Source organism: Phodopus roborovskii, unplaced genomic scaffold (assembly GCF_943737965.1).
Source record: "Phodopus roborovskii unplaced genomic scaffold, PHOROB, whole genome shotgun sequence".
In the NCBI taxonomy this organism is placed as follows: Eukaryota; Metazoa; Chordata; class Mammalia; order Rodentia; family Cricetidae; genus Phodopus; species Phodopus roborovskii.
In genome coordinates, this window is record NW_026126418.1 from 76,526,095 (window position 1) to 76,552,919 (window position 26,825).

General features: G+C 50.9%; 1 protein-coding gene across 3 annotated transcripts in view; it reads left to right on the forward strand.

Moving 5' to 3' along the window:
• Dab2ip (DAB2 interacting protein) overlaps positions 1-26,825 on the forward strand; it is a 167,064-nt gene that overhangs the window by 49,798 nt on the left and 90,441 nt on the right. The window contains exon 1 of one of the 3 annotated variants that reach the window (XM_051185291.1): positions 12,470-12,689. The exons of the other annotated variants lie outside the window; for them this stretch is intronic. Coding sequence (XP_051041248.1) covers positions 12,566-12,689 — 124 coding nt within the window. The 5' untranslated portion in view covers positions 12,470-12,565. Of the gene's footprint in view, positions 1-12,469; positions 12,690-26,825 lie in introns of those variants that run through there. 3 annotated transcript variants of the gene reach the window in all.

A 26,825-nucleotide genomic window follows, 5' to 3' on the forward strand; every position in this document is an offset into this window, starting at 1 on the left:
TTAGCCCCTGTCTGCATGCTCCTGGAGGAGCCCCATATGTCACTAAACTGCCAGTTCTCTAGGGACAGGAACTGTATTGGAGCCCTCTTGGGTACATATATTGCACTTTCCTAGACCGTGTTAGAACTTACTTGGGCTTTCAAGTACCAGTTCCTGGGAATTGTCCCCATGCACTTCAGGGTAGGTGCTAAAAGCTCTCAATGGCAGTGTGAGAATGCTGGATCACTGAGCTATGAGAGAGGGGGCAGGGCAGAAGTGTGGGGCAGAGGCTGTGACCAGCCAGGCTGGGCCTGTGTTAGGTCTTGTGTTTGGGGGTTGACCCCTCTCTTTGGGCCTGCTAACCCTGACATGGTAGGTCTTTGAAGAGGTGAGATAGCCTTAGGCAGAGGAGCCCCACACTGAGACACTGTGGCCCTGGACAGCCTGTGTATTGTCACCAGCAACACCTGTCCTAGCACAAGCCTGGGCAGGCGAGCCATTCGAGCCATTCCACAGTGATGTGCAGGTCTGGGCTGGCAGTCAAGGTGGGGTATATCATCAGGTCTACCAGGAAAGGAGGGAGGCTCCGCTCTGGTGGATGCGGGGCATCAGAGACTTAAGAGGAAGGAGAAAACAGGAGGTGACAGCCTGAGAAGACCAGGGACATCCCTGTGCTCTGGCCAGGCAAGGAGGGCACTTTTTCTGTCAAAATGCTTACCTGGTGGCTGGGCTACCCTCTGCAGTTGCTCATGGGAGCCTTAGAGGGCTGTCCCTCCCGAGAGCATACACATCAGGTTCTGGTGAAGCCATGGGCATCCTGGCATGTATATGTGTTTGAGTATGAACGAAGGGAGCACGTATGTGTATCTATGTATAAACTTGTGTGGGTGTGCATAAGTGTATTCATGTGCCTATGAGTGGGAGGGGGCTGGAGGAGGTGGCTTGTGCACAGGCAGGGTTGGAGACAGGCTGGGCCTTGCTCTTGAGCTGCCTGCAGACTGGCATCAATGCCTCAGGAGGTCAGCAGGTGGAGAGAGAGAGCCACTCCAATGTGGGTCACGGCGAGCTCTGGGCTGTCCACTAGACGGCTCTCACTCAGACTAAAAATAACACCAGAGTGCACACAGCACTAGAGAATATGGCAGGCTCTCTCAGCCCCTAAGTCACTCCAGCCTCACTTCAGCTAGTGTTGACTGAGCTAGGATGGGAACCCTCAGGCTTGAGACCGGCTTCTGAGGACCCCTAGAGATGGGAGAGTGAGGTGAGGAACTGTTAACCTAGTCTGAGAGAGAGCAGACAGTGAAGAGCAAGCATCCCAAGGACAGTAGCAGGAGGGTATTAATTGTGACTGGGTATCAGTAAAGACTTCTGTGAGTAGGGGACTTTGGACTTGGCCTTGGTGAGGGAAGGTGTCCTGTAGGTGAAGACACATCAGTGTTTGCAGTTTGCAGGTATATTGCACAACACGGGTCCTTGGTCCTTTGAGAATCCCCTCAAGGATTGCCCTCAGGTCAAAGGTCATCCCAACCCTGCCTCTTGTGTTCTCTTTCTCTTGGCCAGACCTTTTATCCCACTCACTCTCCCTCCTTGTGCCTAAGATGCTGAAATGACAGAGGAAAACAGAGAGAGAGAGAGAGAGAGAGAGAGAGAGAGAGAGAGAGAGAGAGAGAGAGAGAGAGAGAGGTGGTTGCTACGGAAACTATAAAAGCAGAAACTTTGTAGAGCAGGAGGGGGAGGGTACCAGCCCCAGTGGCTGGCATAGGCCAGGCCACTTGGAGTGACTATACTGAGCTGGAGGGCTGGTGTCAGGTGAGAGAGGCTGACACGTGGTCTGGATCTGAGCTTTTGGTCATATGTCACCTGGAACAGCCAGGGCTTCCCTGCAGGTCCTTGTATAATGATGTCTTGAGTTCACTGTTCTGACATGCAAAATTGACATGCAGTGGGACTGAACAGTTTACAAGGAAGCTTCCCACAAGTTGCCAGTCACGTGATAATCCTTCCTGGGAGGTAGTCCGTCTAGAGCAGAATTGTGAGTTCAGTCACTGAGTCAGGAGACTTACCACACATAAGAGGAGATCGCCAGGCTTCCTCCCATTGGGCTCTCTCTGCCTGCACAGCTCAGCGTGGAGCCCCTGTGTGTCTGCAGCTTCCAGACCCTCTCTTTCCTCCTGCAGGAAGCTCCACCCCCACTCGCAGGAAGCCACCGTCTGCTTGCAGTACAGCCTTAGGGAAGCTGCCTGTCATTTCCCTGTCTGTGGAATGGTTACAATATCCTGGCTTCTGAAGGTTTTTTGTGAAGTTGAAAGGAGGCAATCCTGGGACATAGGAGCTGCGTCTGAACCTGCCATGCTTCCTCGGCATATATGGGGCTGGGTGTAAGAAGGGTCTCACAATAAGCCTTGAAAGACCCATGGGCCCCAGGACTTGTCAGCCAATAGGTGAAGGCAGGCAGGAGGTGAAAGCAGCAGGGCCCTGCCCATTGAGCCCAAATGTGAGGGTCAAGGTTAGGTCCTGAATGAGCCCCTGAATGACACATGGCCTGTATAGAATGGGAACCAAGCCTTCGTTTTCTCCTGGGAGAGCAGCACTGAGCCAAATGGATTATTAAATGGCAGAAAGGCGGCAGTCTTGTGAAAGATAATGGGGATGTGTATTGATGGGTTATGAATCATGGAACGAGAGGGGGAGATGAATAATTACTGAGGTGTAGTGGAGGTGCAGGGCCTCTGGCTGGGCTTTGCTGAGAGCTCAGGAAGGTCATGATGCCCAGGGCTGGATGTCTGAGGTCTGAGGGCCTCCAAAGTACACATACATGTGCACACACACACATACCCAGTGCTTTTCTTAAAAGAGAAGGCCCACCCACTTCCTAATTGACATCGGCCATGTGACTCTCAGCACTGGGGGGCTGAAGTTGCCTGGATGAGCCAGGGGACCCGAGCCTCAGGGAGAGCACATTGTGCCAGCAGAGACAGGTGTGCAATGAGTCTCATTGCATGCACACTGCGCTGAGAAAAGGAGTGTGCTCTGGGAGGAGAGGATAGGGTAGGGAGCTAGCAAAGGAAGGAGTGGCTTTTGTAGAAAGGGTGAGTGGGGTCCATCAGGTAGCTTGAGGGAAATATTGATAAACATTATTGGAGCCACGTGGGGCTCTAGCAGGGGCAGGCTGTAGAGATGAGTCTCTGTCACTCACCAACGCTGTGCCAATGGCTGAGAGTCCTCCTCTCCACCTCGGAGGGCTTTATAAGGGCTCACTGAATGAACACTGCCTGCCAGAGACTGAGTACTGTATTGGGTTCATAAGTAGGAACTGTGTGACTCTGCCCTTAGCATCCCATATGGACTTTAGTCTCCTGGCAGGTCTGACCTCCCTTGTGCCAGCTATTTTCAGCACAGTAGGAGAGTGACCAGAGTACATGGCTAAGCTTGGCAGTGCTGTCCCTTGTAAGGAGACACCATGCCTATCAGAGCTGTAAGGGGATATCAGCCCAGGACCTGGTCAAGCCAGGGAACACAGAGACCAGGACAAAGGGAGCCAGTCTTCCTGGCCTGAGTTGACCTTCTGGGCCCCTCACTCCAGACCACTTTCAGGGAGCTTGAGGCATCAGTGGGGTACTCTGCAAACTGTGTTCTAGGCCTCACATGGCCCTTCTAGGGTGTAAGGTTTAGAAGCCTCGCCTTGTAAAGCACACAGGTGCTGAGGTGGAGAACAGGCTATGGAATCATTTCTGTTTAGGAGCCCACATGGAGCCCGGACAGCAGGTGTGATCTTCAGAGTCATCCATAGGCCTACTCCTGTTGCAGAAGAGTTCAGCCTAGCCCAGCATGGGGACTTATATCAGTACTCTTGGTGCTTGAGTGGTAAGGCAGGGTCTCTAGGAGCCATAGACTGAGTCCCTACTTCATGTTGGCTAACCCAGACTGTAACTTGGGCCAGGGCCTGCCATCCTAACACTTACCCCCAGGCCATCTTAAAACTCCAGGATTGAGGCCCAAGACAATGATTTTGTCAGGGTGCCTCACCTGGCCATGGCCTGGCTGCTGAGTAGTTGCTGGCCTGGCTGGACCTTGGAAGAGCTCGAAAGTCAGGTCGGGAGTGGAGGGGAGATGTGTATGCATAGAAGCCAGTGTAAGTGGACTCAGTGAGGGGGCTTACTAAGCTAAGGTCAGAGGGAGCAGGTCTTGAAAGTTCTGGCATTACCTTCCATCTTCCTGGAGCAAGTATTCAGGGGCTGTGCTGAGTCCCCTGTGACCCAGGATGTCCCTGGTGCAGGGTATGAAGGGACTCAGAGGCACGGAGAGTGTGTCGGGGCTCTTGCCTGTGTGTTCTGGGCTCTTAGAGAGGGACAGTCAGAGGTCAGCCCCCTGCCTCAGCACTGTAGTCGAGAGAGACCTGAGGTGGGGTGGGGCCCAAACACTGCCCATCTCTACCACTGGCTCCTTGAGGAGCCTGCTGCTGGGAAGAGGGACCGTAGGTAGTTCCCAGCCCTGTGCCCTGGTTAGAGGGTGGGGAGGCCCTCAAAACATTTTTCATGTTCTAGGTGTGGGACACAGCTCCGGGAGATGGGCTAGAGGCTGGTTCTGTAAGGTAGTGAGTTCCTTGTCACGAGAGGCTTGCCAGAAGAGGCTGGGCAAGTTTTCCTTTCTCTCCTGCCTTGTGAGTGGTCCCACCCATGTTCTCTCTCTTCAGGTTCATGCGTGTTGATCTTTATGACAAGAAGAGATTCGTGGAGGGGGGTGTACAAGGCTCAACTGTGGACTTGCTGGTTTCCAGGGTGACCTTGACCTTGTTTTCCTTGGCCCTGAACTTTCTGCTCCTTCCTGTCTGAGCAGGCACTGAAACTGTAGGCCCCAGCCCTTCCTCTTGCCCCTGGTAGTTTCCAGGCAAAATGCTGTTCCGAGGGCGGGGGCGGGGCTTCACTGTTCTCACTCTCAAGGGCCTTGAAGGATGAAGGAGGCAGAAGATACATTTAACTGCTTCATGGCGTTAGGATGCCAGCTATCCGGCAAAGCTTGTCCCTGCTTCAGCACCTTCAGGGTCCCCCACTTCCCTTGTGGGATTGAGCACAGACACTCATTTTTCAATAACTCTGAAAGTATGTACCCAGGCCAACCAACCAGGAGACAGAGCTGTGACCCAGAGACTTGATCAAAGGCCAGTGGCAAAGAAAAGGCATTCATTCATTCATTCACTAAATGCTGACTTTCAACCAGTCTTGCAAAGAGTCAGGAATGTACCCTGGCCTGACCAGCCCCAGGCTGCCTTGGGAACATAAGCCCACCAGCAGGCCTGTCCTATATGTCACCTGGAGAAAGCCCAGGTCTTGAGGACAGAAGTGAAGTCACTTGCCCCTGGGCCTGAAGCTGTCTTTTAAAATGGCAACTTTGAGCTCAGCCTCCTTCCATGACCATGATCCTCTGACACTGAGCACCACCCACACTGGGACCTGGCTGTGAACAGGTTTATTAGGCTGTAGCCCTTGTTAAGGTTTGGAGGGAAACAATTAGGAAACACACAAATAGGAGGGTTTCAGGAAGTCTGAAAAGTTGAAGAAAATAAATTCTAGCAGAAGCACATCCTAGTGAGACTGGGGCAAACTGACCTGGGCTAAGGTAGTCAGGGAAGGCCTCTGAGCAAATGGTGTCAGAGCTGGAGTGGAGTAGCTGGAGATGCTTCATCTTGTGAATGAGTTAGGAGAGGCAGCACATGCAAGGGGCCTGGGGTGGACTGTGTTGGGTTGGCCAGCGCTTAAAGAGTGAGTTGTGGCTGGGGTGCATGCAGGAGACTGAGGTAGGAGAATTGTTAAGTTTGAGGCCACCTTGAGCTTCATAGCCAGACCACCTAGAATTTTAGGAGGAGAAAAGGAAACAGTGGGCTGGAGTTCTTGATCATTCATAGAACTCTTAGGCACAGCATCTGTGAGATCTAGGTCTAGCCCTTACTCTGTCCTCCCTCCCCCCAAAATGGAATTCTTGGATCTATCGCCCAAGATTGAGGTTTAGTGATGCTTGGACCCTGGAGTATTCCTGAATGGGCACCGCAACCCAGGCCTGAACCTGCAGGCTTACATTATGAGAGCATAGTTGCAGAACAAGGACCAGAGAGAGGGCCTGTGATTTACTAAAAGTAGCCCAGCCATCATGACAGAACTAAGTCTCAAGCCTAGCCTCAGGGGAGCCACTTGGCCCACCCTTATTTGGAAACCACTCCCTGGCTCTCCTCTTCCCTCTTTCAATATATCCAGGCCTGCCCCTAAGTTCCTAGCGTATTCTTTGCTTCAGCCTCCGTTCAGCACACTGTCCCCACCGATATTTCATGGTTTCTATGTATGTCCTTTTCCTTATGCTGTTCCCCTCTGGGAATACAGCTGCTGTCTACCCCCGTCGGCTTTCTAGTTCAGTGCCTATGGTGCCTCTTCCTCACAGGCTTCCAGGATTTCTCCCCAGTTCTCTTTGGGCTGACTGTGGGTCAGGTGGGTTCTTCTACTTCTTCCCCGGGCTGCCACCACCTCTCCCAAATTTGTGTCTGCTCTGGGGTCGGGATTACCTTTCAAGGAACCCACTGACGAGTGTGTATATTTGAGGTTGTGAGCCACTATTCTCTGTGAGAGGCCCAGAAAGGTGAAGTTCCACCCTAAGCTTCCCCCTCCCCCCAGCACGAATGAACTGACCCCTTACTCTGCAGCCCAGTCACTTACTCTGCAGCCCAGTCATAAATACACGTTGCACGCCCACCTGGGCTATCTGGCCTCAGCTACAGGGCTGGTTCAGCTGTCCCCTTCCCTGAGCTCTTCAAGGAGGCAGTGAGGCCCCTCCCCTTGGAACCCAGGCCAGTGCCCGTCCTAACAGATGATCAGGCTGGCATGCCTGGGAAAGGAGGAGGTACACTGATCTCATACCGAGACCATATGGCACCTCCTCTGGTGGCCTGGTGGGTGTAGACCAGTCTGCATCCATCAAAGGATGAAGAGGAAGAAGCTGGAGACCTGGGCCCTTGGTGACTGAGAAGAGAGCACGAGGGCAGGAGGCTTTTTTGGGTCAGAGCAGGGGGGTGGAACACAGAGAAGCCATCTGGGCAGACAGGGAGCACAGCCTTCAAGGGTTGGAGAACAGCAAAGGCCAGTGCTGCCGGTAGACAGTGGAGCTCAGCCTTCTTGGGCCATGGGAGCGGAGCTTCTGAAATGGAAGCCCCGCATCTGGGGGCGGGGCATCGCACGCTAGGCATTCTGGTTCTGCCCCAGAAGGAAGCAACCTGGGTAGCTGAGGGGTCCCCTAGGGAAGCTCCAGCCTGGCCCCTACCCAGTGTGGGTTATTTCTTCCACTTAGACAGAGCCCATTGCTGGGTGGGAGGCTGAGGGTGGTACACCCCTCAGTGGCTGCAGAGTGGGTGTTGGATTTGGATGTCTATACATTAGACAGAGCCTCCCTTTGGGAGCCCTGGCTTCCAGGTCCCATCACTCCAGTTGTTGTCTGTACCTTAAGATAGGCTTACAGTGGGCTGTTGACAGGAATAGGGAGGTGTGTTTCCTTCTCTGGGTTTCTAGAAAATAAGCAGGCTGGGGAGCAGGAGCTTAGGGAGCGGTTTAGAGCTGGGATAATGTTTTTTAGATACCCATAAAACCTCAGGGGTGTGGGCTCAGATATGTCACTTCCACTGGCTCAGAGATAGTGACAGAGGCCACACGCCCTGCCAGTTTGCTCTCCCTAGACTCAGGCCTCTTGCAGGACCCCATCCTGGCAGTGTGGGTGGCTTGTTCGGAAGACACTCATATTCCCTGAGGCAAGCTTTTGAGTGTGAGCCCAAGAGTCCATATCTGACTGGTTCCTGTTCTTCCAGCCTGGAGTGTCACCTGCTCCACTCCAGCCATTTTCTACAAAGAATGTCATTAAATGTGTGGGTGGCTTTGGGAGGGAAGTTGGGGGGATGTTTGGTGCTAAGCAGGACCTCCTTTGGGTGTCGGTCTGTGCCTTCCACTTTGGAACTAGACTCTGCTTTCCTCTCATGACTCTAGGAGAGTTCTTGCTCCTGGTCCAGCCTCATTCCTGGATAAACAGTGGATGCAGGAAGCTGTCATTGCCTGTTAGACAGACAGCATCCTGAAGGGAAGGCTGTGACCTTAACCATGAATGCACAAGCTCTGAAGAGTTAGAGGTGGTGCCTGGCTGAGGAGGAGGATGTATGCAGAGCTGACTGCCTAGGGACTTTCCCTGGTCAGTGCTGCCTACCCAGGTCCAGACAGGAAACCTGACAGGTCTGAGCCCTCCAGACACCATTGTAAGGGGCCTAGGGTGGGCACTGCTAGACATTCACTTCCTCCTTACCATCTTCCCCTGTCCCTGGAAAATGCTAGCTCTGAAGGTAGGTTCTAGGTTGTTACCCTGCCCTCATGCCTGTTAAGTCTCACTCAGCTTTATGACCCTTGCAGCATCCAGTCCCCTGGGTTCAGATCCTGCTGCAAGCCATATGATCTTAAGGATCTCACTCTCTTGTCTCTAATATTGTGTTGGAAAAACAGTATAGTCACCTGTCTGCTAGGGTCACTGGGAAATTAAATGATTGAATGTGTGTGGGATGCTGAGAGTACAATCTGCCATGGATGCATACTAAGGTAGGTCAGGCTGTGACCCTGCAGTTTCTGATCTCCCCTCCATGCATAGATGTGGTGCCTGCATAAATGTCTGTGCACCACAGGCATGCCTGGTGCCTGAGGAGGCATTTGGATCACATGGAGTTATAGATGTTGTAAGAGCCATCTTGTGGGTGCTGGGAGTCTAACCCTGGTCCCGTGGAACAGCAGCCAGTGAGTGCTCTTGATGCTTGAGCTTAGCTTTCAGCCCCAATATCTAATACCTTATTCTTGGTGGTAGTGTTTCCTTCCTTGCAAAATGCTCCCTGGGTGAAAGCCACGCCCTCTGCCATGCGTTCAACTGAAAGACTTAGTGACTTGTCCTAGCATTTCATTGTCATTGTTAAGCTTTTTGAAGATGATTTTGGTCACATGCTCTCCAATCCCTTCCAGCCTTCAAACATTTTCCCCCCTTGAGATGGGGTTTCTCCTTGTAGTCCTGGCTGTCCAGGAGTTCACTCTGTAGACCAGGCTGGCCTTGAACTCACAAGGATCCATCTGCCTCTATCTCCCGAGTGCTAGGATTAAAATTGTGTGCTGTTATCACCACCACCTGGCCAGACCTTCAAATTCAGTGCCCTAGTAAGACATAGGACTTCCTGGGGCTGGTTCCTTTACAGACCTGGCCCTGGCCTGGTGCAGTATACTTGGCCTATTGGCCAATCTCCGAAGCCACTCAGCCCTTCCTTCCTTGTGGGTGGAGTGCCATTTGCTGTTGGTTTTCTGGCCTTGAAGAAACATCTTCCCAAGAGCCTAGTGCTGGCCGTTCTATCAATGGTGCAAGTTGTAAGAGCCCTTGGAGGCAGGTGGGGGTTGATAGGATGGTAGCAGAGGGATGGCTGCTTTGTGATGAATGTGGTATTCTTTTTCTCTTTCCTCTTCTTCCTCCTTTTACATTTATTTATTGTGCGTGGACCCATGCAAGTGTGAAGTCAGAGGACAACTTGGAGAAGTTGGTTCCTCCCTTCTGTCATGGGGGTTCCAGAGATCTAGCTCAGGTCATGAAGCCTGAGTCATCTGGTAGGTCTTTTGAGGGAGGGTGAAGATGGTGGTAGGGGCTTGGTGAGATCTGATTTGGGGAGTCCTATTTCTGGTCTGGCACTTACTGACAGGGCCCAGTTCTAGGCTCTATCTGCATCCACTTGATCTTACATGATGCCAGGAAATGCCGCAGGGGGAGTTGGAGGCTACAGTCTTGAACCCCCACCCAGTCAATGGAGATATGTGTGTCACCTCCTCACTCAGGTGTCCATCTCGAAGTGGGCCAGGGTGGCAGTACCAATCCAGACTTTTCCAAGGGGTGGATCAGGGGTTGGGAAGCCTGTGGGTCTGCATTGGGTCACAGAGAGCTTCCCCACTGGGAGTGGGGGGTGGGAGTCTTAGTGAGGAGGAGGGCATTTTCCAGGTGTCCTCCTGAAACATGGGCTCTGCCTGGGGGTGCTGCTCCTTTTCACAGGGGTGGAGGCCATAGGGGTCCTGCTCACAGGATCTGGGGGAGGATTGGTTTTAGATGCTCTTGGGGGGGGATGCAGGAAGCAGCTGTGTCTGACTGCTGGTCCTAAGGTTAAGACCAGGACAGGTGACAGGGAGCCAGCCCTTTTCCAGTATTTAAGCTCCTGTCAAGCCACCATTACTCCTCAGCACCCACCTGGGCCTTTAGAAGTGCTGGGCTTGGCTGGTCATGACTACTCTTTTCCCAAGGCCAGGAATTCAGAAGCTTCTGGTGCATCGGCTAATTTTCTGAGAGCTGGTGGGAGATTAATAGTGTCTCTTTGTAGTCAGGGAAACTAAGGTACAGAGGAATTGAGAGTCTGAGGTAAAAGTCAGGCCAGACCTTTGAGATCCTGCTGTGTACAGATGGGTTTCTAAACTTTAGTCCTGCTCCCCCAAGGCCACCAAACACATCCCTACAGCTGTCTGATGGGGGGCCAGGCCAGAGTCTGCATTCACCTGGTCCACAGGGAAACTAGCCAGGCTGGCCCAAAGGGAAACAAAATGGATCAGGTGACCTCTGCTCTGATACTGAGACTTTGAAGATGGGAACCTTCAGCTTCTAAAACTAGGATGGATTGGCAGTGGAGATGATTCACCCCCAGAAATGCTATAGTGTAACAGGGTGGTACAGAGCCCACCTTTGTGGGAGGTGCTCCAAAGCTGGGCTCAGCCCACAGCTGGGTCTGGAATCCGATGACTGGGTGCAGAAGATTGTAGTGGTGTCCCAGTCCCTGTCTCCTGGCTGACAACAAACACACTTGCAGCTTCCTGTGGGGCTGGCCAGTATTCTGGGAAGAGGGATCAGAGGACTGGAAGCGAAGGACTCTCTACAGCTGGGTTTGGAGAACTGCCCTTCCCTCCCCTCCCCCTACTCCAGGTCCCAGGACGGCGCCTGGTTTCCAGCTGTGATCCAGCTTCCAGTCCCAACCACCCCCCTGACCTGGAGGCCCTCCCTCCTTGACTGAAGAGCCAGGAAGGGGGCTTCCCCTGTGAGGAGAAAATCCTGGCCTGGATTCCTGCCTAGGCTGCCCTATCCAGCCCCAGAAGGCCTCAAGCACCACCTGTGACTAGCCACCCCACTTCCCTGAAGAGTTCATGCAACAGCCTCTGGCCAAAACCATATGCCATTGTACTTTCTCTGTGATTGAGTCAAGTTTTACACACACACACACACACACACACACACACACACACACACACACCAATGTGTGCATTTTTTAGGTCCTCAGTTTCCCCTTCTGTACTTGAAGGGATGGAAGTGTGGTAGGTGGTGTGGTTTTAATAACTTAAAAGAGTAATGTTGCTGTGGGGCAAAGAGGAGAGGGAAAGCAAGGTCACCTAGGACCAGGAGGGTCAGGGACTCCCTGTAGAAGAGGTAGGCAGAACTAAGAGGATGGGGAAAGGAAGCAGGCAGATTGCTGGCCAGAAACAGAAGCAAGGGCTGAGAGCTGGCAGGCAACAGGGTGGAGGCAATGATGGGTGTAGGGGTGAGGCTGGAGGTGGTTTGATTTTTGCCCTATTTTGGGGGCTGTTATGCTGTGGGGGAAAGTTTCTGGAGCTGCAGAATGACTTGGAGAAAGCTTATGTTAGTAGAAGAAGCTGATGCATCCTTTTTGCAAGCCTCAGTCAGTTTCTGTTCTTCACTGTGGGGTAGGGATCTTTCTACCTTCAGCCTTGCTGGTGCTACTAAAAGTGTCAGAGGGGAGGAAAAATTCAGGCACCGCTGGTGATTTATTTGGGTGATGGGGCAAAATGGCTTGGCAAAGCTCTCTGGTTACACAGGCGTGCCTTATATTCTTTATGTGTGCTTGAAATACAGAAATTGATCCCAATGATATGAAAGCAGTATTTTTATCAGACGGGACTGCCTTCTAAATGTAAAGAATATCCAAGTATCTTAGGCATCAGAGACAAGACTTCCGACCTGACTGAAGGGGTACCTGCAGAGCTCTGTGCTGCCAGCTCACTTCTGGCCGTTTCAGTGCAATCATCAGGACCCGCACCCTCAGACCTAATTGTACGTGTCTAGCCTTGGTGTGTGCAGATATGCATGCTCCACTGCACCTGCTGTGGCACGGGGTGCTCCGGGTGCCCCACATGCGATGTAGAGTCTGAGGCGCGGGCTTCGTGGTTATGATGCTCTTGGGGTCCCCCTGGACAGGACAGGGACGTTCTCGGGCCGCGTTGCCCCGACAACTCCAGGCCAGGATTTCGCCCGCACTGACTTTCCGGGCGGGTGCCAACCCGGCCTCCCGGTCCCGGGCCCCTACTGAGGGGCCGGCTGCTCGAGGCGGGGCGGGGAGGCGGAGGAGGAGTTGGAGCTACTTTGTGGGGCAGCCTTGGCCACTGCTGCCGCTGCACAGGAGCGCGGGAGAGTGCGGGGCGCCCGCCGGGCTGTCCGGAGCGGCCGATGGGGCCCCTGTGAGCGCCCAGGCCTGGCCCGGTGCCCGGCGGGCGGCAGCATGTCCGCGGGTGGCAACGCCAGGAAGAGCACCGGGAGGCCGTCCTACTACTACCGGCTGCTGCGGCGGCCCCGGCTGCAGCGACAGAGGAGCCGCTCCCGCAGCCGGACCCGGCCCGCCAGGGGTAGGCGCCATCCCGACCCCAGACCCTTATCCCTTGCAACTACGGTATCACCAGAAGATGCCCTGGGGCACCAGGGGACCGGTGATGCCCCTCATCTGGAGATACCCTGACTGTCCCATCCCCATTGCCCCAGCTTTTGTTGGTCCTTATTGAGAAACCTGGGTCCCTAGTGTCCCCATGTACCAGGAGCAGAAGGGGGGGCGGCTTGCTCAGATCCGCGTCCCATCCCACTGTGCATCAGTTTACCCAGCATCCAGGTTGGTTAGTCGAAGTGGATCTTAAGTTGTGTTCACTGTCTGGGACTCAAGCTTGGCTTACTTCAGTCCTGTATTGTACCTTCAACGTTTGGATGGGCTTCTGGGGTGACCCATGTTTGTAGGAACCTGGGGCTACTCTGAGTGGTCCTTGGACCGGTACCTCTTTCAAGATGCTGGAGGGGGGGGTGAAGGCGGGGGACGGGGCATGCACAGCCTTTCCTCTTTCCAGTAATAAGATCTTCAGCCAGAGACGCTGTAAGTTTTCAGGCTGCCTTGGGCTGAGCTAATTAGTTGGAAGGGTCAGGGCTACCACACAGAAGCCTTGTCCTGGACTCTGGGAAGGCTGGGTTGCCTCTGAGGCTTAGGCCCACTGAAGGTATCCAGAATACAGAAGCTGGGTTAGTTTTCTTCGTCCTGAGGTTATTTGGGGCATGGGAAACCTGGCTCTGGCCCAGGCCCAGCTTCACCATAGGCATAATCTGGCAGGTGTGAGGATCAGTGAAGCAGGCTGGCAGTGCGCATTAGTTGACTTCCCCCATGCACCCACCGAGAAGGGTCCCCCACAGAAGAGCAAAGCAGCGTTGCTTATTTAGCAAGTTCCCAGTGCCTGTCACAGTTTACAGTTAAGCAGTTTCTGCTCACAGCTTTGTGCTGGGACCCTTTCTTTGCTTTTGCTGAAGTGTCTTCTGGCTAGTTCCAGCCTTGAGCTGAAAACTGGCCTGGGGAACCAGAGACCTGGGCTCAAGCTTTGTGAATGGCATCACATCACAGCATTTCCTGAGCCTTCTTTTTTTGTGACAGGTTCTTGCTGTGAGAATGGGTGGGGTGGATGTCCAGTCATGTTTGGCTCCCCCAGGGCCTCCTGTGCCAGCGCTACCCTGACCCTCAAATACCCTGTATGACCATGCCCTCTTTTGTACCCACAGTGGAGGCTCTCGGAGGATGGGAACTCTGCCTTCTGTTCAGCTAATGAGGCCAGGGGTGATCAATGTTGAGTGGATCTGTGCCCAACTCTGTGTGCCTGCCTGGAAGGAACTCATAGCTTGCTGGAGGTGGAGACCTCCCTGATGGAAATTCTAGTTGGAAAAACTCAGGAAGGCTTCAGATAGGGGTTGGCATGGAGACTGTCTAAGCTGGGTGGGATTTCCTTTGCTGGGAGGTCCGAATGCTACTTTGAGAAAACTGTCTTTCTGCCAGCTGCCTCCCTGAATCTCAGTGACAATGGTGGTGGTGGCAGCAGGGCTCTGTCTGGAAAGCTAGAAGCCTGTGCCTGCAGCTCAGACCATAGTTAGTTGTGAACTGTTGTCCTTTACCAGGAGGAAAGGGATAGTGTGTGAATATGCACAGAGGAGGAAAAGGAAAAAGCCCTTGGTGTAGAGTGAACTCATCCTGCATGGGGGACAGGGGACAGCAGTTTGGACCTGATAAGGGGCCTTCATTAGTGACCATTTATGGGTGTGATCAGAGTTGCAGGTCAGGGTGCATGGTGGCCAGTGGCTCCTTGCCCATCTTCCCTTAACCCTCAGCCTTGATCCTGTTCTGGCCACACCCCCTTTTGTGGGCAGGTTGGTTGGACCAGGGTGTGCCTCCTATTGGGAAGCCTCGCTGAGGTCTTGAATTCCTCCCTTCTGACCTTGGTGCCAGTTTTGGCATGGTTAGGGGTTGGTCCCCTGATGGTCCACCTTTACCCCACCTCATTTCCGGCCTCAGCTACTAGCAGGGAGGGAAAGGAGCCGAGCTCTGTGTTCTGAAATAGGAAAGTGCATGGATGAGCTGGTGGCTGGTAGCCGGGACTCACAAATGGCCAGGCAGGGGTGTCAGCTAGGCCACCTCCTCCTATGGGGGGCTCACTGCCTTCTGAAAGCAGTACCTTGTTTTTGATAAAGCTGTGAGGGAAAGACAATGTCTCCAGGGTTACATATTGTGTGGCACTAAACAAGAGTCTTCTCTCCTTGGTTTCGTATTCCCCATCTGAAGATTGGGCAGAGTGGGCCTTACAGTTGGGTGGAAGCAGTGAGCTCTGTATCTATCTAGGCATCTAGCTGCTGTGTGACCCTAGGCCACTTAAAGGCTGGACTTGTGGGAAGGTCTTGTCTCCAGAAGGATATCACCAGTCAAGGTGCTTTGCTTTCAACTTCCTGCTATCAGGAGTAAGAAGGACTCCCTAAGATAAATAGAGCAGTCTTCATCCTTGATAAGGCCTGTCCTGTCCTCAGTACATTTCCAGCACCTGCTACCTGCTGCCTTCAGCCTGGTCCCAGGGCATATGGAGATGAGTTGTACTTACTCTGTTGGCTGTACCTGAGCCTGGCTTTTTGGGGTACCCTGGAACACAGCCTTTTCTAGGGACAGGGCAGTGGTTAGTGGGTGAGAGGGCTCTATTCTTAGCTCTGCTTCAACGAACTGGTTGCTGATATCGGTTCCTTTCCAGGCTCTCAGTCTCCCATTCTGTCCAGAGGAGCTGGCCTATGAGCTTAGACACCTCTCTGGGTGCCTATGGTAATGCCCAGGGAGGTTGGGCTCTTCTGTATCCATGTCCTGCCAATTTTTATGTCCCCTTCTAGGTCTTGCTAAATACCAGGGATTCGGTCAACACTCCCTTTGCCACGGCCAGCCTGTACATCCCCAGCCTGTACATCCATCTTTCATTCCCCTGTCTTGCTGCTGTATGTCCCAACGCTACTTGGGCCTCTTTCCTTGCAGGGTCTACTAGAGACTGTCTGTGGGTCACCAGGAAGGAGGGGACTCACAAGAATCCCCAATACACTTTGCAAAATGAAGGTATATGCAGAAGGGCTGGGGATGACCTCTGGAATATGGCTTCCACAGCTCAGAGAATGGTGTCTAGGTCATCTATCCTTGGAGGCCATATGTGTGCACACCTTTTGCCCAGCTGGGTGTGTGATTCTGGGTTACCAGCACTCCAGATGGCAGTATGGATGTGCCTGTGACCTGTCACATTGGCTTCTCATGGGACCAGTGGTTAGGGAAGGCCCCATCCTCAATCACAGGGAGGTCTGGGGCTGGAGGACTAGGAGAGAAGTTGGCCACAGATTGGCAGTGAAGCTGCTAACAGTATAAATGGGATAGGAAAAGGAGACCAGGCCTTATTAAAGCCAAGGGCTGGCTGTGCTCTACCAGGCCATGGAATAGTAGAGCAGAAACCAGAATCTGGGGTTCAGCAGAGCTGGGCTCCAGCGTCCAAGCTGTGTGGCCTTGGGCAAGGCTCTCAGTCTCTGACCTCTAGTTTCTTCGTCTGTAAAATGAGTGCTCTGCATGTTGGTTCCGATGTTAAGGTTAAATGTTCTGAGTTCACTGCTGGAACAGAGCAGACACTCAGCAAAGAGAAGTGAAGCAGATGGGAACAATTTCCACTCATTATCCCCACAAAGGGAGTGAGCCCACCAGACCCAGGGTATGCAGGGTGAAGAGACACTGGGGCCAGACCCCACACAGGATCTGTGTGTCTCAGCAGAAACAGAAAGGAAGACGGAGAAAGACAAATTGGATTTTAGAGGTCTCCCCCAAGGCACAGGCAGAGCATGTCATTGGTCCCCGGAGAGCATATTGGAGTATTTGGGGGCCACAAGATACATACATCCAGCACCCAACCTCACAGCTGTTCTCAGACTTGTGCAGCTTGTAGGTCCAGACTGTGGCCCCTGCGGCCTTTTGACACTTCTCCTGGCAGCCAGAGTGCCACTGGCATCGATGGAGTCATCCTTATTCTTTCCATTTGTCTTCTCTTCATACACAGATTATACCCATCTCTGCCACACCACACTCTGGCCTCTTACCTCACCTTTGCTTGTTGTCCCCTGTTGTCATTCTTATTCTGCCACTTTCCTGGCAGACCACATGTCTCAGGGTGTCAGCCTAGTTTACACTTACCACCATTCAGCACACACTGGATGGTGAGTTCCCAGCCACAGGCAGGCAGCCTGAGGCCAACTCCCTAGACAGTGCTTTAGGTCCTTGAGGGAGGCCAGAGGCGCCAGTTATCTGCTGGAATGTCAGCCCTGTGGCCTTTGCTATCCTGGCTGTCTTCATCACCTTTAATAATTAGATAGCCTCTTTTGCTGACTGAATGTGGGCCATACCCTGCTGAGGGCCTCCCCTCCTTAGCTCCCATCACTAACTTCCCAACCCTTCATGAAGGTAGAGACCATTGATATTACCATTCCTAGGTAGGGAGACTGAACTCTGGTGAAATTATATAAAACAAGCATTGGGGCCATAGAGCTGGAAGTCTCACCTAGAATCACACTGGAGGCTCCGCCTCTCATTGACTGCTGTGACTCTGAGCACTGGCTGGATCTAGGGTGTGCTTTTGACCTTAGTGGGTAGGGGTAGAGCTTGATTCCTGGGCTCCTAGTTTCTCACTGCTTTAGTTCCACACAACACAGCCAGGCACCAGGAGCCTTTGCTCAGTCTTTTGCAACTGCATTCCCAGTAGGGAAACCAAGGTTCGTGACGCCAAGGCCTCTCACCCAAGGTTACTGCCATTGCTGATGATAGCCACAGTTTGGAACTGGGCTTTCAATCTCTTTACTTCCTACTGACATGTTTGCTTTGGCTGTTGCCTTTTCTAGATTAGTTTGTACTAGGAATATGAGACAGCTGGGTTCCTTGTTGGGTCTGGTGGAAGAAAATGGGGACAGAACCCCTGTGCATCTTGACGCAGACTCACTCACATCCTGGACCACACGCTTGTTTGGCTTTAGAAATGACCCGAAGCTTTTTGACTAGTTTTGTTTTGTTTTGTTTTTTTTAAAGAAAAGCAGAGCCTGCCACTTCTCCAGTGACTTCCTCTGGGGCCACTTGCTTAAATGTCAGGAAGGGAGAGCATTTCCTGGTCAGGAACATTCAGAGCTTACTGGGAGTTAGAGTTTTGTTTTCTGCTCAGGAGGTATTTAGGGAGTCAGCCCCCACCCCACTTTGCCATTCCTGGGAATGTGTCTGGCAGTCATGGGGAGGGAGGACTGAGAAGGAGCCACTGTGATGCCCGCGTGTCAGGTACCAGCTCTCGGAGTGGTGGCTGGTTATTTTTAGCCATTCTCATCCAGTAGAGGCATTTCAGCATTTGTTCAATATTTAATTATCCATCTGAAATTGGCCCACGTGGCCTTGAGTTTGGAAGTAGGTCTGTGCTGTGATTTCCTCTGATTGCATAAATAAGGAAGCAGGAGAATCTCAACAGCCCTCTAAATAATAATGGGGGAAGAAGGCTCAGTTCAGTGCTTGGAACGAGCAGACCTGGTTCCTCATCTAGAGGCCCCCTGCATGTTGCAGGGTGCTGGGGATGCCTGTGACACCCTTGGACCTGCTTTGTCTGTGCAGCTCACACCTGCAGCAGCTGTGTTTTTCATTTGGGATGGGTTCTACCTTTTCTTGTGGGCCCGGTGTTCTCTTTGACAGCTGCTGGGTACTGAATGGAGGTTGGAGATTTTGCCTTTGGAGGTCTTGTTAGCTTTTATTTCCCTTTTCTGACGGACAGGAGAGGACTGTCAGCACCCTAGCTGTGTGATTTCTTTTTCTGTGGCCCTTGGAGGTGATGCCTTGACAGGACTGTGAAATGAACAAGCGGAGTTCAGGCAGGCAGATAGGATCAGGCTCTGTGCCCCTCTCCTGTGCTGAGGAGGCAGCGGAGGGGAGGAGAGGCAAGGGTAAGACCCTTCCTAGAGTCCTGCTTGGCATGGGGAATGGTGGCTTACCTGTAAATCAGTAAATTGGCAATCTGGATTAGACGTAAGTGATTATTTATTTATTTATTTATTTATTTATTTATGCTTAACCAAGGTTGGGTTCCTGGATGGATAATAAGTGCTATCTCAGACAGGTCATCTTTGGTCTCTGAAGTAGGCTTGACATAGTTATGACACGATGGAGAATATGTTACAAACCTGAGTGTATGTGTTAGTATTAGTGCTTACTTGTCTAGATCACAAGTTGATTATATTGATGTACAAGTTCACTGTGATGTCTGTGGGGACTGGAATCATTTCTATGGTTCCTTGGTGTCTCGTCTCCTCCCACCAGAGACTGTTACACAGGTAACCGGCACTCAGTTAGCCACCTACTGTGTACACGCTGTGGGCAGGGGCTGCTGTGTTGGTGTGGTAGCTCTAGTGATGAAGGAGTTGAGTTGAGGGAGGGCCATGTAATCAGGTCAGCAGATGGTATGGCCACAAAGGTTGGCAGGGCCTTGAATGGTGAGTCAAGCATGCACCCCTACCCCCACCCCACCCCTGCAGCAGCACAGGGAGCCACAGTGATAATAATGGCGACAATCTCTGTTCTTTCACTGTGTACCCTGTGGCAGGCATTCTTCTGGGTCCTTTACATGTACTGTGTTCAGTTCTGGAGCTCGCAGGCTGGCCACGTGCTGGAAACCTTCCTACTCTTACCAGGGCTGTGATGTGGGCAGGTGACTTGAGAGCCACAGCTAGACTTACAAGGAGCAGGGGAAAGGGATGGGTGGGCGTCAGCAATCACTGGTGCCTCTGGTAGTTAGGCATTTGCCTTGAGAGACTCCACACCAGGGTGGGGACTGGCACAGGGGGGAAGGATTGGACCAGTCTCTGGAGTGGGGCAACCTCAGGCCTTACGGAAATTTGGGGGAGGAGGAGGAGCCAGAGATGACCATGGCTTGGATGCTGCCAGGTCCCTCACTCCTGGAGAGTCTCTAGGGTGCTGTTTGCTGTAGGGTAGAATGGAAGAAGAGGGGAGGCTGCACACCAGTTTGGGGAATAGTGCTGGGCCCAGGCACGCTGATGTCTGGTCTGTGCACAGCAGCGCCACTGTGGCAAGGCAACCACCACACCCTCTCCTCTATTTAACAAATATATACATTTATTTTATGTGTGTGGGCGTTTTACCTGCATGTGTGTTTGTGTACCATATGTATGCCTGGCACCTGAGGAGGCCGGAAGAGGCTGTCAGACCGTGGAACTGGAGTTATGAAAGGTTGTGATCAACACACCTGGACTCTCTGTTCTGAACTTTGCTTTTAGGAAGTAGGAGATGGTGGTCACTGTTTTTAAGCACTTGATTTGGCGGGGCCAGAAGTCATAGCCCTGCCGCCCAGCCTTTTTTAAGTCCTAGAATTTTTATTTCTGAGATTTGAACTGGTCCTGGAATTCGCAAAGGCTGGGAGCCCAGCACTTGGGAAAAGTGCAGGCTCATTCTTATGGTGAGAGGGCTGGGAGATGGTGAGGCAGGATGCAGTGAGGAGTGGAAAGGTGGCTGCTGATGCTGGGGTGCTGGCAGCTTAGCAGAGAGGTACTGGGGGCTGCAGGAGTCCATTTTTGGGGGGTATCAGAACTATCACTGAGGAAGAAGCGTGGCGTGAATGGAGTGGGGGGAAACTGGGTTTCCACGAACCACCTGTGTTGCCTAGTCCATCTAGCATCCAGAGCCGTGGCTATCTGAGAGTGGTAGGTTCAGTGCATGCAAGAAGCCCCAACCCCATCTCTTTTCAACAGCAGGCTCCCAGCTCTTCTGGGACCCTGACTTTTAAAGAACCCAGATGCTCTTCATCAGACTGGAGTGCTCCATGGGTAAAGGAGAAGGGGCGACCCCTCTTGGGAAATTCTGAAAGTAACCAGCCCGCCCTCCCTCCCTCCCTCCTTCCCTCCCTCCCTCCCTCCCTCCCTCCCTCCCTCCCTCCCTCCCTCCCTCCCTCCCTCCCTCCCTCTCTCCTTTGTTGAGACACAGTCTAAATAAAAGCTCTGACTGGCTTTGAATTCTGCTACAAAGAACAGGATGGCCTCGAATTCTCAAACCCCACTTGCCTGCCTCTGATTCTTGCAAGTCTAAAATATTTGTTAGCAAGTTGTGGGAATAGTTTGCTGGCTCACCCCTGAGACATAGCCGTGAGACAGGTCTGCATCTGCCCGTGTAGAGGTGTGTGCACCCTGCACCATGCACTTAATGCTTATGCTCTAAAAGCTTCAAATCTGTAACAGAACAACACCCCGGTTTTAAAATGGATATAGAGAAGCTGACAGAGCAGAGAGGAGCAAGCACGTCTCCAGAGAGCCCCCTTTGTTCCCGAAATTCCAGTAATGCAGAAGGATGGCACTTTTCTTTCTCTGGAAGCCTGGGATGGGCCCTGAGGCTGCAAAAGAGACACTGGAAAAACTGTGGAAAGAAAATGGTAAGGGTAAGCTGCAGACTGAAATGGCCAGAGGTCTTGAGAAGAGAGAAGTTAGACTCAGGGAGTGAGAAATCTTTGAGCTAGCTAATTAATCTGTGGTGAGCAGCCAGGGCATCCATTCTTTGGAAACACCTTTCAGCATGAGGTGCAGGAAGCATGTGGTGACAGAAGCAATTGTTTACCATCTTGAGTGAAGGGCCGTTGTCGGTGCCGTCTACAGATGCCGGCTCATTTGTAAGGTCTGTGGTGGGGCCTACCATAGGTGGTGGAATGAAATGAGCCCTCCCCTGTCAGGGACAGACTCTGTGCAGGATCCTGGGATGTACCGTGAGATGGCATCTCCTCAGCTTCTTAGGACTAGCTGCACACGGCTCCTCCCACTGTGCTCACACCACCCCAGCTGTAGGTGCCACCTCTGTCCTGGTGCTCTGTGTCATCAGGACTGTGGTGGGTGCCCTGGACATAGAGCCTCTACATGTCGCCGTGACTCCTCCTAGCAAGTTTCCTACAGCAGTGGATAGTGCCTGCTCACTCTGAACCACATTTTGAACTTGGAGACAGCTTGAATTCTATTTCTGTCCATTTGAGAGACATTGAAATATCACAGTTAATGGCCTTAATTACTTTTATATTGCTGTGACCAAAATACCCAATAGAAACAGCATAAAGGAAAGAAAGCTTTATTTCAACTCATGGTCTCAGAGAGCTTTCAGTCTCTCTCTCTCTCTCAGACACCCATGTGTGCATGTACACACACACACACACACACACACACACACACACACACACACACACACACCTAGAAAGACATGTTAATTGGCTTGTGATGGTAGGATCCTGTAGAAGCAGAGGAAACAGAAGTGGGCATAACCTTCACAGGACCACCCCTTGATGACCTGCTTTTCCCTCCTAAAGTCTTCATTCATAGTCATCAAAATAGTGCCAGGTGTTCAAAGCATGAATGGGGACAGTTCAGAGCCCATGGCTCCTTCCTTTCCCTGAACCTGGTTAGTGTCATGAACCCAGACGTGCATTCAGTCATGACTGAACTCATTCCTTACAGCTACAACTGGAATGGCTTGGGTATGTGGGAGGGACCCAGCCAGGGACGACACTCTGAGTCTGGAAGGACAGGCACACCTACCCTCACTCATCATCCCTGGGATCCCTTAGGTTTATACCCTGCCTCAGTGCCCCTAGCTGCATGGTCATGATCACACCCAGTTTCTCTCTGTTTAAGTTGGAGCTGGCACCGCACAGATTCTGCATCTTCAGGTGTGTGTCTCCCCGTTTCCTGGAGTCTGTTTTTATTACATTCAGATAGCCAGTTGTTCAAGCACTGCTTGTTGAGAAAACTTGCCTCCTTTCCCTTGGCACTTTCTTCAGAGGTCAGTTGACCATATGCATGTGGTCTATTTCTGGACTCCATCCTGATCCATTGGTCTGTACATCTTATCCTTATGCTAATTCCACAGTCTTGTTGACATGAGCTGTATTCCAGACTATGTCTTGAAACCCACTGACAGCGGAAGTCCTCTAGCCCTTTCCTGCATTCTCAAGCCTGATTGGCCATTCTAAGTCCTTTGCTTTCCCATCTGAACTTAAAATTCTGCTTGTTAGCGTCTTTGAAAAGCTTCTTGGGATTTTGACTGGAATTGCATTGAGTCTGTACGTCACTTTGAGTAAAATGTCCCCAGAACATTATTGAGTCTTGGAATGTGGTATTGGCGGTTCATTTCATTTCTTCTTCTTCATCTTAAAAAAAAAAAAAAAGATTTATTTATTTATTTATTTATTATGTGTACAGTGTTCTGCCTGCATGTATGCCTGCCAAAAGATCTCATTATAGATGGTTGTGATCCACCCTGTGGGTGTTGGGAATTGAACTCAAGGCCTCTGGAAGAGCAGAGGCTCTTAACCTCTGAGCCATTTCTTCAGTCCAGCTGTTCTTTAGACTACAAGATATCTTCCAGAAATGCATTTTTGATTATTACTTGTACACATTTGTAATTTAAAAAAAGCACAGTGTGTGTATGTGTGTGTGTGTGTGAACACACGTTTGTGTGAGAGTGTTCAAGACACCTACATCCAGGATAGAGGATGGACTATCAGTCAGCTTGGGCTTCACATTTCCATTGATTGATCTTCCATCCAAGTTCCAAGAACAGATTTCAGGGTGATCTGTTCTTGAGTAAAGCTGCTTTGCTCTGCTATTTTTTCAGTCTAACCTTGTGTCCCTTATAGGATCTGATAAACAGTCTATGAGTCAGTTGCTCCTTAGGCTAAAAGTTACCCAAGGAATTGGAGTGCAGCCTTGTGATAGGATGACATCATTAAATCAGGAGTTTGAGCCAGGTGTGGCAGCGGGTGCCTGCAATCCTAGCTCTTGGGAGGTGAAGCAGGGAGATAGGAGTTCAAGGATATCCTTGGCAAGAATGGGGCTAGTCTGGGGTCCATGAGGCCCTTTCTCAAAAGTAAGCAAGACAAACAAGAAGTTTGGAGAATTAAAATAGAATTCCAGATTGTGAAACACAGAAAGGTAAAGAAAGCATGAACATTGTGTGTGTGTGTGTGTGTGTGTGTGTGTGTGTGTGTGTGTGTACATACATATATATGAAAGTGGATATGTAGGGGCTGGAGAGATGCCTCAGCCTCTAAGAGTACTCACTGATCTTGTAGAGGACCTGAGCCTGTATCCCAGAACCCACAATTGCCTGTAACTCCAGCCCCAGGGATCTGACCATTCTGACCTGCGTGGGTACCCAAACTCACATGTACTCACTGACACCCTCATACACATAACTAAAAATAAAACCTAAAAAAATAATAAATATACATATACACATGCAACTATACTTGCCTTAGCTTGCTGCAAGAGCCAAGCCTGCTGTATCTCACAACCATAATAATTTCACTCGATGACACAATTTTTTAAACAAAAGTGCACAACATTAAGAAGCATTAAGTGCGGAGGTGTGATGGGGCAGTTTGAAATGACTGAGTTGTGATGGCGTAGTTTGTAATGACTGAGGTGTGATGGGGCAGTTTGAAATGACTGAGTTGTGATGGCGTAGTTTGTAATGACTGAGGTATGATGGGGTAGTTTGTAATGACTGAGTTGTGATGGGGTAGTTTGTAATGACTGAGGTGTGATGGGGTAGTTTGTAATGACTGAGTTGTGATGGGGTAGTTTGTAATGACTGAGGTGTGATGGGGTGGATTGTAATGACTGAGGTGTGATGGGGTGGATTGTAATGACTGAGGTGTGATGGGGTATTTTGTAATGACTGAGGTGTGATGGGGTAGTTTGTAATGACTGAGGTGTGATGGGATGGATTGTAATGACTGAGGTGTGATGGGGTAGTTTGTAATGACTGAGGTGTGATGGGGTATTTTGTAATGACTGAGGTGTGATGGGGTGGATTGTAATGACTGAGGTGTGATGGGGTGGATTGTAATGACTGAGGTGTGATGGGGTATTTTGTAATGACTGAGGTGTGATGGGGTAGTTTGTAATGACTGAGGTGTGATGGGGTATTTTGTAATGACTGAGGTGTGATGGGGTAGTTTGTAATGACTGAGGTGTGATGGGATGGATTGTAATGACTGAGGTGTGATGGGGTAGTTTGTAATGACTGAGGTGTGATGGGGTGGATTGTAATGACTGAGGTGTGATGGGGTATTTTGTAATGACTGAGGTGTGATGGGGTATTTTGTAATGACTGAGGTGTGATGGGGTGGATTGTAATGACTGAGGTGTGATGGGGTGGATTGTAATGACTGAGGTGTGATGGGGTAGTTTGTAATGACTGAGGTGTGATGGGGTGGATTGTAATGACTGAGGTGTGATGGGGTAGTTTGTAATGACTGGGGTGTGATGGGTAGTTTCTAATAGGGACTGAAGTGGAAAGGGTGTGATTTTAGTATTGCTGTCTTCCTTTGGCACACTTTAATTAGGATTTTGTGTCCTTAAGTTTTGTTGATGTAATAATTAGTTTCTATTCTAATGATATATGCAGGGTGCTGGATTGAAGAGATGGCTCAGTGGTTAAGAACACTGGCTTATCTCCCAGAAGACCGAGGTTCAAGTTCCAGCACCCACATGGCAGCTCACAACTGTGAGAGGGGATCTGCCACTCTCTTGTGAACTTTGATAGCACTACATACATGTATAATCTTTGAGATCTGGAGGTCAGACGTCTGCAGTCTGGTTCAGCGGGCTTCAAAGTGTCTTGAGGTTGTAACCCTTGTGGAGGCCCTGGGGCGAATGTACTCCTTACCTTTTTCAATATTCTAGAATCTGCTTGACGTTCTCGGCTCATTATCTCACCTCTGCCCTACTGTTGCTTTCCTGATGACTTTGTCTTTTTGCCTTCTCTCACCTTACTGTCTCCTTTTGTGGCTGGGCATAATGACACATGTCTGTAATCCTTGCACCTTAAATACTGCGGTTATCAGGGAATGAGTTCAAGGTCATCCTGAGCTACATAGCAAGACCCTGGTTCAGTAGCAAAGAAGTCAAATAAAAATTAAAGTCTTTGTTATCACAGTGTGCTCACCCTGTGGTCTTCCTTCCTACTCAAGATCCTTAATCATATCTGGAGGCCATTCTGCCACATGAAGAAACACTTACAGGCTGCACAGGTCAAGATGTGTTTTTTGGGATCCAGTACTTGGATCACAGGGGATGGGAAGAATTTGTAACCTCCCGCTAACACCTGGCCATAGATGTATGTTCAAAGGCTCAACTGGGAAGAATGTGTAGTCTGAGGCAGGAGGCTACCAGCTTGTGAAATTTTCACCAGTATCACCAGAGAACAGTATGATAGGTTTCATATGTTTCCTTGTCCTAACACACACACACATACATGTGCACATAAAAGCACACCATACCACCTACCACACATCACATACACCATGCATACACTCACCATGTTGGACATACACACATGTACATACCACACTCACAGGGGCATCCACTGCTTTCACACACACAGACACACGCATGCACACACACACACACACAGGCACCCACTGCTATAACTGTCTGGAAGGTTCTGAGTTTTCACCCAGGCTTCCTGCCCAGGTCTCAGGCTAGCACCCACTTGAGGCTGTGCCCTTTGGAGCTTACCATGCTCTTCCCTGCTATCAGGTCTTCTCGGTTGCTTTCAATCTTGATGTTCAGTTTTGCTTTTTAATTTAATTTTTTTCTTCAATTCATTTCTCTTCAGACTTATACAGAGGGAATGGATTATATTGAGCTACTGTGTTACCTGTGTATGTTTTAGTTTTATTAGTAGTGTTTGGAAGGCTTCATTCTCTCAGTGTATATCACCGGTCTGGTCTCTACTCTTAGGCCCTCTGGTTCTCCAAAGAGAAGCTTATGCTGTTCCTCTATGTGACTGTATGCATATATGTCCTTAAGATTGACCCACATCATGTGGGCCTTTAGTGCATTCTTTTTCATAGCTGCCCCCCCAGGCTTTATCCTCACTCACACATCTGCAGAGTCTCTCTCAGCCCCATCACCATGGCTTGTCTACGGGCTCCAGGAATTGGGGTACAGGTTTCTTTGGGGGGGTCATTATTCTTTTATGCATTGTAGTTTGCATAACCACTCTCTTTGAAGAGTGCTCTAGTTGGGGCTATTGTAAGACTGCCATGAATAGTCTTACAGATGTTCATAAGGGGGCCATATTCTATCTCTTTCAGCAACAGTTC